The sequence below is a fragment of the Caloenas nicobarica genome, chromosome 2 (assembly GCF_036013445.1).
Source record: "Caloenas nicobarica isolate bCalNic1 chromosome 2, bCalNic1.hap1, whole genome shotgun sequence".
NCBI classification, from domain to species: Eukaryota; Metazoa; Chordata; class Aves; order Columbiformes; family Columbidae; genus Caloenas; species Caloenas nicobarica.
Genome location: NC_088246.1, coordinates 56,431,189 through 56,448,406, shown reverse-complemented (window position 1 = coordinate 56,448,406; position 17,218 = coordinate 56,431,189). Strand labels below are relative to the sequence as shown.

Sequence of the window (17,218 nt, the reverse complement as noted above, 5' to 3'; positions counted from 1 at the left end):
TTCCTCACCAAAGTGGTGTTTCAAACGCCTTGGTCACCAGGGCCAGGATTTATTTATTTTACAAGATAGGATGTGGTAATTGTTACACTACTCAAATAGTAGATTTTGAAGTATGAAATTCTCTTCAGGTAGAGACATTAAGCACTATAAGACAGAAATTTCCTAAATTGTGATTGAGTTTTCAATTTTACCTCTTGACTTTTTAAAAAACCTCTACAAATGGGTGTTCTTAATATCTCTGTGCAATTATCAGTCAATATACTACGAAGTGTACCGTGAATTGCAATGCTTAAATTTTGCCTTGCATATATTAGGTTCCATATTCTACAGTACATTTAAGTTGATTACCAATCATTACTTCTCATTAATGACAGTAAATTTAGAAAAATTATATGACAAAGCTCCTGAAAATAGAACTCAAGTCTTCAAAAAAGGGCAGAGCACTTTTGCTGTGGACATGCTTTACTATAAATAAGACAACATTTGTTTAATTCATTCATCATGAGTTTAAAAACTATCCACAACTTTCTAAGACATTTATCTTCAACAATGTAATCACCATGAGTCATCAGAGCATGTAAATTCCCTGAATGTACCGAATATTTGAAATATTGTTCATAAATAAATAATTATTTTTTTCCTGTCTTTGATATCACAGATAATTATAATTACACATAACTACTGCTCAAAGATGAGCAGATAAAAAATGCCATATGATATCAGGGCTTAGGTTTCTTTTTCACTTACAATAACTTCCTTCATACAACACTTTGTAAAAAAAAAGTTGCTACTTTAAACACAAAACATTCTGATTTCCGAATTTTCTGAATCATCTTTGCTTATAAATTATATGCACTGAAGCTACCTAATTCTTCTCTCATTATAGTTTAACACCAAATAACCTCCATGGGTAATAAGATTGTTATGTTCTATAACAGCATATAATATACATTCATGTATTAGATGTAGGTGTAATATATAATTATATTATAGAAGTATAATACATTATTATATTTCATTGTTAACTGCTTCCCAGTATAATATTGGTTTCTCAGAGTCAGATAAGACTTAGACTTACAGTTTCTAAATACATCCAATGAAGCATTTTTATTCATGTCTGGTTACAAGTGGGGAAAAGAATACCAATCTCTGAAAATATCTTAAAATCGGAAGTATACGCTATACCTCACAATGTAGCAACTGACTGCAAACTTCCCTCATTAAAAACAAAACAAAAGCAAACAAACAAAAACCAAAACCCACACAAAAAAACCCCAAACAATAACAACAAAACCAACAAAAACCTCACACAAACAAACCAACCAACCTAACAGCTGAGACTTGAGGACACTTGACAGAAAAATCTAGAAAGTGTGAATTCAGGAAAACAGTAACATTGCCACAGGGAGGTTGGTCATGGGCGATGCTGCTCTGAGTGATGAATCATCTAGCAGTGAGAATCTAAAAGTCATATTAAAGTAGTAAACATGGTATTGCTTGCTTTCTTAAAGTCAACCCGAACGTTCCAAAGTATCTCCACACTAGCCAAAATTTTGAAAGACTTAAAATAGGTTCGAATGACGACTCCTAGGTGAATGGCTTCATAGGAAGACACCAACGGTTTTCTATTAAATTCTGAGCTACTTCTTCAATTTCTCCTGTTTCACCCAGTAGTTTTCTCTACAGCGTCAGCATTACGGAAGTACTTGAAAGAGAGGCTAAAATGATATCTTCCAATCTAACGTTGCCATGCAGCTATGCCAAAGTTACACTTCACGTGTATTCACACAACATTCTTTTAGAGCTCATGAAAGCTAGAGCATGGTACCTGAATCTACCAGGAGCAAAAAGACACATCAACATTTTTGGTTTTGTTTGTTCGTTTTTCCTCAGGAATTCCAAGCAAAAATGAGGAGTAGAAGGGCATCCTATTAAACTGTGCATTCAGTTTTTAGATAAAACAACTATTAAATCATACAGTGGAGACATTGATTTATGAGTAGTCAGGAATTAAAAATTCCCTTTCAGGAATTACAACACTAGTCCTTATTCTAGAGATCTAGGAAGGAAGCAAAGGTAAATACTACCAAGACAAAAATCTATGCCCCATCTTTATCTTCGCTGTTCCCCTAAGCATGAATAAACATGACAACCAGAATGTTTCCCAAAACAGCCTCCTTTGCCAACTTTACTGATCCCTAAAGTGTTCCCCATTGGGAGATGAAGGCCATATTTTAAAATGCTGGCATATTCAAAGGAAACAACAGAACTGTACACTCTTTATTTATTTACTCACATAAACACCTGGCTTGCACATACAAAATAGTAAGTGGTACATTCCCATGATCAAATGTATAGACAGTGATCACATTTGCAAAGAGATTTTTGTTTTTCTAAATGAAGTACTCTAAGCACTTCTACAAAAACATATCTCAAGAGGCAAGACAAACCACACATCAAACCAAAAGAGTTTCTATTCACTACTTTGTCTCAGACCGGAATTTAATTTGGCCTATTATTTTGAAGTTTTCACTGAACCTTAACCAGAACTGAAACCTAACAAGTACTACAGAACAACTGAAATTCAGAATACTGGTTTGACTAAGCACTGACACCAACTAACAAGGATCAAATTAAGGAAAGGAACTGTCTGCACCAGCTGGTACTTGCAAGGCCACAGTTCATTATAGTCCTGAAGGACAAAGGAATCCAGGAAGGCTGGTCTCTCTTCAAGAAGGTAATCTCAGAGGCACAGGAGCAGGCTGTCCCCAACAGCTGGAAGGCGAGCTGGTGGGGAAGAAGGCCATTCTAGCTGAATAGACAGCCGTGGCTGGAACTTAGGAATAAAAAGAGAATTTATAACCTTTGAAAGGAGGGAGAGGCTACTCAAGAGGAATACAAGAACTCAGTGAGGTTATGCAGGGAGAAGATTAGAAGGGCCAAAGCCCAACTAGAGCTGAGCCTGGTCACTGCTGTGAAAGGCAACAAGAAATTTTTCTACAAATATATTAGTAATAAGAGGAGGGCTAAGGAGAATCTGCATCCCCTGATGGATGCAGAGGGAAACATAGTGACAGAAGATGAGGGAAAGGCTGAAGTACTAAATGTCTTCTTTGCCTCAGTCTTTAATAGTCAGAACAGTTGTGCTCCAGGTACCCAGCCCCCTGAGCCAGAAGACAGGGATGGGGAGCAGAATGAAGCCCCAATAATCCAGGAGGAAATGGTTAGTGACCTGCTACACCACTTGGACACCCACAAGTCTATGAGGCCAGATGGGATATACTCAAGGGTGCTGAGAGAGCTGGCAGAGGTGATCACTAAGCCACTTTCCATTATCTGTCAGCAATCTTGGCTAACTGGCGAGGTCCCTGTTGACTGGAAGTTGGCTAATGTGACACCCATCTACAAGAAGGGCCAGAAGGAGTATCTGGGAAACTATAGACCTATCAGTCTGACCTCGGTGCCAGGGAAGGTCAAGGAACAGATCATCTTGAGTAACATCACATGGCACATACAACAGAACCACATGATCAGGCCCAGTCAATGTGGGTTTATGAAAGGCAGGTCCTGTTTGACCAACCTGATCTCATTCTACAACAAGATGACCCAACTAGTAGATGAGGGAAAGCCTGTGGATGTTCTGTACTTAGATTTCAGTAAGGCCTTTGACACCGTATCCCACAGTATTCTCCTGGAAAAGCTGGCAGCTCATGGCCTGGATGGGTGTACTCTTCTCTGGGTAAAGAACTGGCTGGAGGGTCAGGCCCAAAGAGTTGTGGTGAATAGTGTAAAATCCAGTTGGCAGTCAGTGATGAGTGGTGTTCCCCAGGGCTCAGTATTGGGGCCAGTTCTGTTTAATCTCTTAATCAATGATCTGCATGAAGCGATTGAGTGCACCGTCAGTAAGTTTGCAGATGACATCAAATTGGGTGGGAGCGTTGACCTGCTGGAAGGTAGGAAGGCCATACAGAGGATCTGGACCAGCTGGATCAATGAGCTGAGGCCAATTGTATGAGGTTTAACAAGGCCAAGTGCCAGGTCCTGCACTCAGGTCACAACAATCCCAGGCAGCGCTACAGGCTCAGCTCTTTAAGGAGAAAGCAATTCCCAAATGTAACTCAGCAAATTACAGGACAGTTTTCATCATAGATTCAGTCATAAAGGAACCTAAATCTCTTAGTCAAAGCAATGCAGCTTAATTTTTTAGCACTAATCCTGTAATTTCTTTAGAATACTGTAAAATAGCTAGGAGGTTATGCAAGTTTGTATTAGTATGTCTGTTCATGGGCTGGGAATAGCAGATGTGTGCATGCAGTTGTGCTTGCAGTATGTGCAAGCTGAACGATGGGAAGTGGGTATCTGTGCACAATCAGCTTTGAAATTTTGTTTGCCCCACACGTTTGTTTGTAAATTGTACTGCCTCTCTTCACAAATGTGCTTGATTTTATGTTCCTTGTGATGTTTCTAAAAACAGCTTGCAAAGAATATTAAAAAACTTGTTCTATTCTGCAAGCCTCTGCCTCATATCATCTCTGTATCCAGTTCAACATGCACGAGGAAGGCTCTACTTACACACAAATCAATATAAACTTTTTATTGGTCTGCCACAGGCACAATCACTAAACAACTTTAATTTAAAGCAATGAACTGACATCAAATTTTAACATTCATTAAGTTATCAATCTTTTTTAATACAACGATTATCTGCTTTTATATGGGTAAACTGGTTTTACATACTGCTATGTTCTGTCTAGTTTCAGACAGCCAAAGAAACAGGGATTCTGTGTGTTCTTAAGGGACTCTGTTGCGTACCTTAACAGACTTTGTGTCAGAAAGATTTTTCTAATCAGTTCTTGACCCAGTACTGAATGTTTTCAACAGACCTTGGATTAAGCTAGTTCACAACTCCTCTGTCTTGGTTTAAACCTTTTGCACATGACAAGCTTGTTTTATTTACAAAAAAAAACCCCAAACAACAAAAACCCCAAACAAACCAAACCAACCAACCAACCAAAAAATCCACACCAAAACAGTTCTTGTTCAACAAAACAATATTTGCAAGTTTGGATAAAATTTGGTGAATAATATCAGCTAAAGAAAAATCTGGGAAAAAAAAATTGCACATAGTCATAAAACATTTGGAAAAACTCTTGAGCATTTGCCACCACCCCAGAGCCCCCAAAGTGCTCCAGAATAATTACCAAAATTGCAGGGGGCAAAAGAGGTGGCAGCAATGCTTTATTTTTCATAGCCCAAATTATTAAGGCATCATTTGGAATACTCAAGATTCAGGTCCAAAACACCATGCCTCTTTTAAAGCAGGGCTTTTATGCAAGGAAGGTCTGCTGGTGAACGTATCAACACTAATAGCAGGCACAAGTTTTATAACAGGTGAAGCGGTTGTTGGATTCAAATTTACCCAATCAAATTGTGTCTTGATCACATAAAGGGATGTAGAGAGATAAGAAGCATCAAAAACATTGCTCTCTTTTCTATTCGTATTAGGGAAAAAAAAGGTATCTGAACAAAAATATCCTGAAACACAGGCACTTAAATGGAAGTATATATATGGAACTAGTCATGCTGACAGAGTCTTCAGGATTAAATTGGCAAGCAAATTAGATATGAGCTTGAAATGCAGCATGACAGCTAGATAGATCAATGTAATTTTTCCTACATGGGCAGAAACCTCATATCTATAAGTTAGGCAAAACTAGTTGTTTTAAAAGACATTTTGATGTGATGTGGGATTAATTTCTGGGCAGAATGCTACTAGAAAGAGCTGTGGGAAGTACAAGGAAGAGGAGCAAAAATAACTGCAAGTTTGCAGTAGCCAAGAGAACTTCAATGTGCCCTACTTCAGGAGCTACAGATAAAAAAGTTAAATATATGCAAATTTACTAACCCACAACAGGTACATGTTGACCCACTTGAGGGACAGGATGCCATCCAGAGGGATCTCGACAAGCTTGAGAAGTAGGCCCATGTGAACTTCATGAGGTTCAACAAGGCCAAGCGCAAGGTCCTGCACTCAGGTCAGGGCAACCCCCAGTACCAGTACTGGCTGGGGGATGAAGAGATGGAGACCAGCTATGAGGAGAAGGACTTGGGGCTACTGGTGGATGAAAACTGGATGTGAGCCAGCAATATGCAATTGCAGCCCATAAGGCCAACCATGTCCTGGGCTGCATGAAAAGAAGCGTGGCCAGCAGGTGGAGGGAGGTGATTCTGCCCCTCTGCTCCAGTCTGGTGAGACTCCATCTGCAATTCTGCATCCAGCTCTGGGGCCCTCAGCACAGGAAAGACATGGACCTGTTGGAGAGGGGCCAGAGGAGGCCACAGAATTAATCAGAGGGCGGGAACAGCTCTGCTGTGAGGACAGGCTGAGAGAGCTGGGCTTGTTCAGCTTGGAGAAGGGTCCAGGGAGACCTTATTGCAGCCTTTCCATACTTAAAAGAGGTCTATAAGAAAGATGGGGACAGGCTTTTTAGCAGGGCCTGTAGTGATAGGACAAGGAGTGGTGGTTTTAAATTAGAAGAGGGGAGATTCAGGCTAGACACAGGGAAGGAATTGTTACAATGAGGGTGGTAAAACACTGGCCCAGGTTGCCCAGAGAGGTGGTAGATGCGCCATCCCTGGAGACATTCCAGGCCAGACTGGACGGGGCTCTGAGCAACCTGATCTAGTTGAAGATGTCCCTGCTCATTGCAGGGGGATTGGACTAGTGGCCTTGAAAGGTCCATTCCAACTCAAACTATTCTACAATTCTATGATTCTTTTATGTACTGGTTGTAGGCTCTTAGTCAACGGAACAGTAAAGTTAACTGTATAAGCCTTATTTTTCCCCTCATTTCTACTCAATCCCATAGCACCCAATTTCATGTATTATCATTATTATCAATTGGGAAAAAATGAACATACTTATGCCCTGTAGTTGTGAGTTCTATTATCTCCATTTCTTAGATGAAGAAGTGAGAAATGTAACTTCATGGGCTAAAGGACTTGCCTAGAGTCAGGCAGGAGGTTTGTGATGCACTCTACACAACTGCAAAATTTTCATGTAAATATGCAGTACACTGACTGCAATAAAACATAGAGTTTCAAAGCTGTTGCACTTTGCTTATACAAAGGACCTGAAAAGACCCAGGCAAATTACCCAACACAGTTTGTCAAAAAGTCATCTAGGTGTGGCTTCTGTCACATAAGTACTTTCATGGGGAGAAAACAAAAGTAGTTAAAGCTCATGAAAGACATGAAAAAAATACTCTTGCTCTATAAAACTAGGTAACATTGAATTATAATAATGGCATGTTTTTTTTAACAATGAACGCAATTGGGCATTTCAAAAGAGGCAGATATTTGATGAATTTTCTATTTCTTGAGGACTTCTGAATAAGACAAACTGTAGTGAAACACAAGTGAAAAGAGTAAACTGATGAAATTCTATGGCAGATGCCATAAGAAGGCAAACTACATGATCTAATGGCCACTGCTGACCACAAAATTGTTCAGTCCAGGTTCACAGAAAACAGTTTAAGTCCAATCATTCTTTCCATTCACGGGGAGGCAGGGCTTGGGTCAAGACGACATGGCGCAAACACAAATAAGGATTAGTATACTCAGTATCCCAGGGATTAAGTAAAATTGTCTAAATGTTTAAAACATATTTTTACATTTAATGAAACCAAACTTTTTCAGCTGACAGTAGATTCCTTTTCTTATCCAGTAATTATTAAAGATCATAAAGATATACTTACAATTTATGGGTGTTGAAGTAATTTGGCCGTTTTACAACGCACCCGAGGCATGCAGATATATCTTTACAGTCCCACACCCTGAACTGTGTAGAGCACCTGGCTGTGCTTGTTATAGACTGAGGGTTAAGAAAGTACTTTCCAAGTTACTGTAACTTACATAGAAAGAAGTAGAAAATACATTTACATAGGTTTTAAATTGTTTAAAAAATAGATTTAAACAAACTTGAATTCCAGGACTGACACCATTGTTGAGAAATTAATAAGTTTATTTGGCTATTCAATTAATATTTCCAGGGTTTTTTTTTTCTCCCCCAATGAAACAGAAAGGTGATACTATTCATTTAGTCTCCATAAGAAAGTATTACATCCAGTTTAAAGGAAATCCTAGTATATCCTAGGACACATGAAGGAAAATATAAATAAAATATTCTCCAGTGAGCGAAAGTATAATTACCAATCAACATTCCACAAAACTTCAACCGCCATTTTACTTGACTTATACAGAGTAGGAAAATGTCCCCACTTGTCTACCAAAATATTTCTATTTCCCCTCCCAATATGGCCGTGTCAGGTCCTGGAAAGAAAACACATGAGGCAAGACAATGAATTTTGATTGCCACAACTTAAAGAAAGACAGAAAAATCTGGGGTCTGCTGAGAGGAGAGTCCAGCTCAGACACCCTGAACAACAGTGCCGGAGAGCTGCTGCCTGAGTCACACACAGCACTGCTGAGCTTGATGGAAAATACTTCCACTATTTCTTAATATCCTCCAACAAGTGAAGTCTCAGAACTAGGTAAGAGACAGCTGGTTTTTCTTCCTTAAAACATTAACTTCAAAAGGGTCAACTGTGACCATTCCAGGAGATACAGCAAATTTTAAAATATACAGTAGAGAAACACTCTGGAAACACGTGACAGAGGAGCAAAAATATGAAAAGGTTTGTTGTTTCTGTTTTACTTTAAAAAGAATCTTAAAAGATTCCAAGTGTCATTCCTTAAAAACATAGACTAGACTTTTCTACATGATCCTGAAGCTTATAACATATTCCTTGCTGTTCCCACCATCTCTTTTCTGCTTTTGCAATCAGTATAAATATATTGTTTATTTATTAAGATTTTTTTAAAGTATTTTGAGGATAGCAAAGTGAGCTGTCATACATAATTTCTGCTGGGTTCCTGTAATGGTCCTGAATTCCTCAAAATTGAAATCAGCTCTGTGAATGTAAAAGACATAAACAGTCGGCCCTGATGACTAAAAAAGGCGAATGAGGTAACAGTAATGCCGGTGAAGCTGTTTGTCTCCAATGTACCATAAATAGTGAAGTGAAATTAAAATTTTTCAATCAACATCAGTTATGCACATGCATGCACGCACACGCGCACATATGAAAAAACTGCCTGATGAGAAGCAGACAGGATCAGAAGTTCAAGCAGAGGTTTTTGCAAAAAAAAAATTGTTGGGATTTTTTATGTTTTTGTTGTTGTTCCTATATTGTGGGATATCCTAGCTGCAGGAAACAATGGATTGGAGTACAGACTTCCTTAATTTCCTGCAAACTTCACCCATGTAGAAGTCGCTTTTCTCTGTCATATATCTAGTCCTACTGAAGCTTCTCCCACTACACTTATATTAAATGATCAAAACAAGATAGCATGTATCACTAAGAGCTATAGCTGCACCCTGTATGGAAATGTACTGATCAAACACAGATACTTCACTGTTATTTCTACAACTGCTCTTCCCCATACATGAAAAAAATAGGTATAAATACATATAAACATACATAATAAATAGGAATACACATTTAAAATAATACCTAGAGTTTTTCCAAGAACATCCTTCCCTTAGAAATCAATTTTTTTTTCCGCTGTTAATTAAGATCTGAAAAACTGCAAACAATGAGTAAGATGAGACACAGAGAGTGATTTGTCCAAGACAAGGAAGAAAACTATAGCACAGCAAGGAAGTCCTATTAGATTTCTTGCCTCTTAGTCTTGTTCCTTAAAACCATTCCTCTAAGAGATTGATCACAATTAATCTCCATGGAACCACGGTGCCATTTAATGAATCATACAACAGGAAAAGCCTATCTCCGAAAAAAAAGTGTCTTTCCTGTTTCAGTAGTATATTTGTAATACACAGCGACAGGAGAAGACCGGAAAAAGGGACATTTCTCCTGAGTTCGTTGATTAATTAACATAGATTGCCTGAATTCAGTCCAAGAAATCTATGCTGAGGAGGAATCCTGTACTGACTTTCCTAACTGAGCTGGGAGCAGTCCCCCAAACACATTCTCTCAAGACCACAGAAGGAAATCATGAACCAGGTATGAACATGGCCTTTCTGAGCAATACAGGCATCCTTGATGCAGATCCTGGGCCAAAGGACAGAAATAGTGGTTATCAACTCAGGAAATGGGGATGAGGAGAATGCACAATATAAACATTATCAAAACTAAGAATAGTTGTTTTGTCTGGAAGAGGTGTTTTACACAATTTTTGCACTTATATCGTTTCCTGTTTGATGAGAGAGGATTCTTAAGTGTCGGCTTATATCCAAATCCCCAATTCACTAAGGTTTAGATGGGGTCAGAAATGAGGTTTATTTCACAGAGGTTCCTGCTAGTTAATAAATTCTACAAAGGTCAGTTTGTTAGGGTCAGCTGAATGCATTGTGTTTTTTTCCAAATAAAAACCCAACCAACCAACCAATCAGAAAACAAACAAACAAACAAAAATAATAATAAAAAACCCCAAACAAAACACCACACCAAAACCAACCAAACAAAACCCCACAAACAAGCACACAAAACAAACATATTACAAACACTTTTTTGACTACCAAAAATCTACTGGCAACTTTAAAAAGTCAGCATTAGACACTAGATAACACAGAAGTTGAAAGTATTAATGAGTTTCTTAAACCATATAAAGTAGATGAGAATGGAAAGGGTCTGGGCAAGATTACATTGCATCCAAAAGCTTTGTCTACATAACCAGTAAGGGTTTGTATCCACTATGCTCCAGACAGAAACAGAATAAGTTACCCAGTGGCTCCCAGAAACCCACATGCTACCACTCTTCTGAAAAGTCCATTACTCTTTCGTAAAGTAGTTCAGGACTAACCCAGGTGATAAAGCTTCTTGCAATTTTGTCCCTTCACTTAGCTGTATTGTCTCTGTGCCATCCAGCATCACCTGCAATCTGGTACTCTAGAAAACATCTCTCCCCTGTCACTTTTTTCCCTCAGAAGTACTTTCTGTGCTCTACATTTCCCATTTTCTTAAAACTCTGCCATTTCTCCTCCAGATCTCTATGGAAAGGGCTAAGTGCAACCGAGCCGAGTGAGAAGATACTGAGATTAATCACAGAATAAGAACATAAAGTAAATTGCTAAGGACCTCAGGAAGTCTCAAGTCCAAGCTCCTGCTCAAATCGGGGTCAGGTCTGAGGTCACACCAGGTTGCTCATGGCTTTGTCTAGTTGGACAGGTCTTGAAAACCTGCAAGAACAGAGCCTGCACAACCTCTCTGGGCAAGCTGTTCCACTGCCTGGCTGTTGTCATGATGAAAAAGACTTTGCCAATATCTAGTCTGAATCTCTCTTGTCTCTCATCCTCCCACCCATGCAGTGCTGTGCTCCTGATCATCTTCGGAGCCCTGCCCTGAACTAAAGATAATTAAGCTGACTTCAGATATAGAGCCAGAAGAGATTCATCAGTATAGTCCTGCAACCATAGGGGCCAGTCCTGTGAAGAATGAGTGCAGTGCAGTGCCAAGCCTTTGGGATTCAAGCAAGGATCTCTCACAGTATCGCACCTTCTATATACGCGATATGTCAAGCGTATCTATATGTATAAGGAAAATCAGCTCTAGAATAACTTCATGACATGAATATGCTGAATGGTGTAAGTGAATCATTATCCTAATGAAATCACTCAAATACCATAGAACCCCATTTTCCTTTAAAATGGTCTTACAATCTTTTATACAGTCACTCTTAGTCAGACATGATGAACTCCCTTTTTCACATCCATTCATGAATCTAAGATATCTTTGCAGAGTATATGTGCAAAGACATTTTTCAATTAATACTTCAAGCAAGATACATAAAAATACAGGGTCTGCATCACATCTCTCCTACCATCAATATGCTTTTTGAAACAGAAAAAAAATTGAAATATGTTTTTTATAATGCAACTTCTCTCACTCCAGTTCCACCAGTACCTTAAAATGTGCTTATCAGAACACATTATATCTCAGGCTGGGAATTATTTAAAAAGGCAAGGAGAAAACCATTGACTAGGTGTGGAAAGAACCAAATTCGATAACCATACCGAAAGATATTTAAGCAAAGGAGGGGAGTGAATCACCAAATCCAACATTAAAAATGTAGCCTACATTAAAATCAGCGGCAAAATCCCTCAGAATTTCAAGATGCAGTATCTACAAAGTGAGGATTCATGTACAGATTTGAACCCACTCTCAAAGTGGGGACGTGCCTGGAACATGACTACTCCAAACCAATGTGTTAGACACAGAGGCCAACCGTGATACTTGGAGCTGAAATGTGCCAGCGTGCTCTCGCTCAGGAAGTGCATGTCACTGCCCTCACAACTTTACTTGGCAGCAGAAGTCTGACCTCTGTCAAGAGCCTCAAGTGTGATGTCCAACTCAATTACTAAAAGGCACATTAAAACCTGGCTTATATGGTTAAGAAGTAACAGTCACCCATTTTTCTTTTGGGACCAGAGTCTCCCCAGTCTCTTTACGGAGAGACATTTTTACTCTATTCCGTTTCAACATTCACGTTAATATCTTCATAAAGCAACCTTGAGCCAGAAACTGAGAGCTTAGTAAAGTTGTTCTTTACCAAGTATAATATATTCAACCATAATCACATTGGGAAAAAAAAAAAGAAAAGTTGTTGCTGTTTTAGATAGTCATTGAGAAACAGTTTTGCTACTGGACGTCTTCTCTGCACACTCTTCCACGTACTCTTCAGATATATGATTGACTGGGACAATTCCAGGGTACTTTCATTACCTACCATCAGCAGTGGCCAAACTCACTTTTGCCCTTGAATTCTGGGACAGAGTATCGTACTGTCTTTCCAGTGATATCAATAGGTCCATTCTGCTCATACTGAATGACTGTCCTTCACCTCTTCCTCCCCCGTCTCTCCCCTCCTTATCCTCCCATGCCAGAAAAGGAAGGAATTCTCCTTTTCCTGCTCAAATATCCAATAATCATTTCAGCCATCTGCTTCAATACAAGAAACTCTTCATAGAAGCCCATCTAAATGGCAATCCATTAGAGATTAAGATGATTTATTTTAGTTTAGTGCAGTGTCACTGTTTTAATAAAATAAAAAATAACTATGGATTTGGGAAGTACTATGGCTTACCTATGTAAAAACTCACTCTCTTGCCAATACATTCTATCGCTGCTGACAGACATTAGAACATTCCTTTCATCTCCTTCCTCTTCTTGCAGTTTAACCTATCCCCTTAAGGAGTATTTGCTTTCTCTAAGATAGATTATACATTGTATGCAACATGAAAACCTTACACACTTTCTCTACCATCTGCAAGGCTTTTCTGCCCACTTCTTTAAAAATAATTAAATCATCCCCCTTATTAGACTTTTCATTTTGGATAAATAAACCAGGATTACTTTTCTGTTAGAAACTAAAACAAAAGGATTACTATTTCCAGATATGTGCATCTAAATTAAAGAAGCATTTTTGAATACAATCAACCAAGCATCCAAGCAGAGGGACAAAATGTGGAATGCAAACTGAGATAAAGAGCAAATATGAAGCATACACATACACACACACACAACCCCCCCTCTATTCATGCAGAAAACATGATCTAATATGGGATTGATTTCTTTCAAATAACTCTTTCTGCATCCCAGTGTGATTCCAGGATGTGCAAATTAAGATAAATTTTATGGGTCAAATTCTTCTTACCACTACATGTGCTCAAGTCAACCGAAACTGATGACAACTGGATGCTGTGTCAGAGGGTGGAATTTGGCACAGAAAATCACAACGTAAGGAGAAGATGTTATATAAATAAAAATGACACAGTGCTTTGAATGAAGGAGGAAACAATTCTTAATGTGGCCTGGGAGAGAGAAAAGCATAGAGAAGCAGAAAAAGTTGACCCAATAGCTAGCAGATTTTTAGATAAGGCTCAGTTGTCAAAACAGAGCCAACTGCAAGGATCTGAATGAGAATTTTCCTAATGGCTCTGGCTCTACATGAACCTAACCCCATTCCGTAACTAGCTCTAATGGAAATAATGCCACATCAGCTCCAAGTTCTGATCCACTTAGAGCTTAAAAGAGGAGAGATTAGTCTATTACTTTTGTATTCTTTGGAAATCCAAAATAGCTATTTAAGACTTCATCATTTCAGAGCTTCATGTCTAATCTCATTAAACAAAATAGTGTGATGAAACCTTCAGTATGAACTACTCTTTTTTTTTCCCAACTGAAATGTCCCTAAAAGAAGCCTGTGCAACTTGCAAAATAGACCTAAATCAAAAACAGATTCACATATTCATGCAGATGATTTAGCAGTAATATTTCTAGCAGTGGGGGTTTGCAAATATTATCAAATCCATATTCATGTTTTATGACAACTGACTGATGAAAACCAGAAGCTATTCTGACACACATTTTAACCCATTTTTCTGCTACCGGAATGAATATGAGCACAATGTCTTCCTGGTTAAACTTTTGTTCATTTGAGTGAAATGTGAAGATGTGTCATGTCCTCAGCTGAGCTTAAGAACTACTCAGGATGCCATGTAGCATTTAATTTGAAGCTTCATTTAGAAAAAAGAATTAAACATCTAACCTGGAACAGCTATCCTTCCAGCTGTTGGATGATTCATTTCCATCACAAGTCCATTGTGCAGCACCTAGGAAAAAAAACCCCAAAACATGTATGTAATAAAAAATATATATAATCAGTCCCCAAACTCAAGAGGAAAAGAGAAATAAATATTACCATGTTCTTTTGTAGAAAATCTGAAAATACAGGGAGCTACAATTAAAGTATGTTGTTAGATATGAAAAACTAAAGCCCTGATATTTGACGAGACTCTATTTTATGCATCTAAATAAATGCTGCAGTAAGACTTCACAAGTCTAATATATCTTTAAGCTCTTATATCCAACATCAAACATAAGAAACTGAGCTGCAAGCATGTCATGCTTTCAACCACCAACAACTAGTACTGACATGGTATGAGAATTAAAACCTTTGCCCACTTTCACTTTTAATCTGCTATATGTACTGAAGGCCTACACAAAACTCATGCTGTAGTGGGTTTTTTCACTGTTACTCAGTTGCTTTTGAGCTTGTGGTGGATCACACTATGAAATACTGTCTTAGCAGTTCTTGCAAACATTCAGGAAAGATGCCGTAATTTTGATGATATTTCTGTTCTTTCAAGTGTGTATGCCATGCTTCAGCTCCATGTATATACGTATGGGATGACAGACAGCACACTTTCCAGTTCCTTGTTATTAATCTCAACAAGAAAACAATATATGATATCAAAACTCTCAAGTAACAGAGAAAAATTAATTTATAATAGCAAACTCACTGGTATTGTTAATAGAACACTGCATCCAAAGCCAATAAGTAATCTTTGTAATTTCCATACCTATTATTCTGCCAATGTTCTAACACACTTATCTTAATCACATAATCAGAATTCTTAAAAATGATTGATTTTGTTATTGAAGTATCCTCTACAAAGAAAAACCCTCGCATTAACCAATTATTTTCATACCCAGTGTAACAACAAATCTGAAATAAAATTGAGTGCCTTGCCAAATGCAGCAGCTATAAAATGAAAAATGGCCAAAGACTGTTAAGTGATCATGTAATACATCTGCCTGTTCACCTTGCACCATGAACAACACTGGCAATCTTGACTATTAATGACAGGTGTTGGTCTAATTATTCTTGAAAATTTCCAGTTAACAAGATGACAATTTTCTTATGTAGTCTGCACTATATCCTCTGTTTTTAATTGTTAAAAATTTTTCTCCTAATACATAAACTAAATATCTTTGCTTTGTGATAGACATCTTTATTCTTGTCTTTTCCCCAACTGGACACAGAATACCAATCACTAGCATCTTTATAACATTCTTTTACGTACTGGAAGATTGTAATCACATCCTCCCTCAGTCTGCTCTTTTCTAGACTAAACAAAAGTAAGTCCTTTAGCCATTCTTTCCAGGTCAAATTTTGTGAACCTTTTATCTGTGTAGAACAGCACACTTGAGAAATTCCCATTCCTGAACAGGTGGTGTCAAAAGGTCAGGTCAGCTTTCTCTTAGCTCATGGGGTGAGCCTATTTAGCTGACATTTAGAAATCCAGATATTTCCGATAATAGAAGCTGGTGGAAGAATGTCTGTTCAGTGGTCTAATTGTTTGGCGCTGTACCAAATCATTAGTTCTATTTCTCTTTTGGAAGGTTAACACCAGTTTTGGTAGACATTCAAGTGAGACATTCAGAATTATTTTCCAAATGACAGAATTGGAAAATATAACTGCTTGTTTTAACTCATATTTAGAATCTTTCCAGTGTTGCCTTTAATCAAACAGTATTGAAAGTTTGGCCTCCTTTCTCTGTAACCTACTTCCAGAGGCTTTCTTCATGCATTTAACTGATTATTTGTGACCTAAATGCAAGGAAATATGCTTATTTGAACTTGAAATCAACATCACACTCAGGTGCACAAGCGCTTCTTTAGATAGCAAATTAAAGGCTGTACCTCAAAGTGGCACCATTTGGTAAAGAAAAGCATACGGATTCTCCAACAGCTACTCAGGGCTCCACAGAATTCATGTCTTCCTGATTCCTGATTCTTATTCTGATATGGCACACTTCTGTTACTTTAAAAAAAATCCTTTTTTTTTAGTCTGTTGAAGAAAATCACACCCAAGCAATGAATCTGGCCAAAGACTGAGCTTTCTTCCCATATCCGCAACACTGTTTAAAAGAACCGTGTAACTTCCTGTTTCGGGTGTTCCACTATCAGGATTCCTGAAAAGAAATTGAAAAAAAAACCCAACTTCATTGACTCCTTCTCATGGTTATTCTAAAAACTAGGAAGGAAACACATAAGATTACTGCATCCTAGCCTCTGGGAGAATGCAATGTTCGTCTACATTATTATAAAAGACAAGGAATGTCTGAGGACAAAGAGACAGAACTTGAAGGCCTTCTCCTCCATTATCTTGTACTACTCAAGCAGTCATGATCCCTCAAATGTGGTAGAATCCTCTTCTGCCCTGTGTATTCCCCTTAGCTCAACAAAGAGAACTGATGAATCAAGAGGATCATGTAAAAGATGATGTCCATCAGTAGAACCATTTTTAGTTGTTGGGTTTTTTTTTTTCATATGGCTTACTTTCCATGCTAGA

At 38.2% G+C, this 17,218-nt stretch overlaps 1 protein-coding gene across 1 annotated transcript in view; it reads right to left on the bottom strand.

Annotated features, from left to right (window-relative positions):
• SUGCT (succinyl-CoA:glutarate-CoA transferase) overlaps window positions 1–17,218 on the bottom strand; it is a 409,784-nt gene that overhangs the window by 44,403 nt on the left and 348,163 nt on the right. Inside the window, exon 13 of the mRNA XM_065629417.1 lies at window positions 14,629–14,692. Coding sequence (XP_065485489.1) covers window positions 14,629–14,692 — 64 coding nt within the window. The remainder of the gene's footprint in view (window positions 1–14,628; window positions 14,693–17,218) is intronic.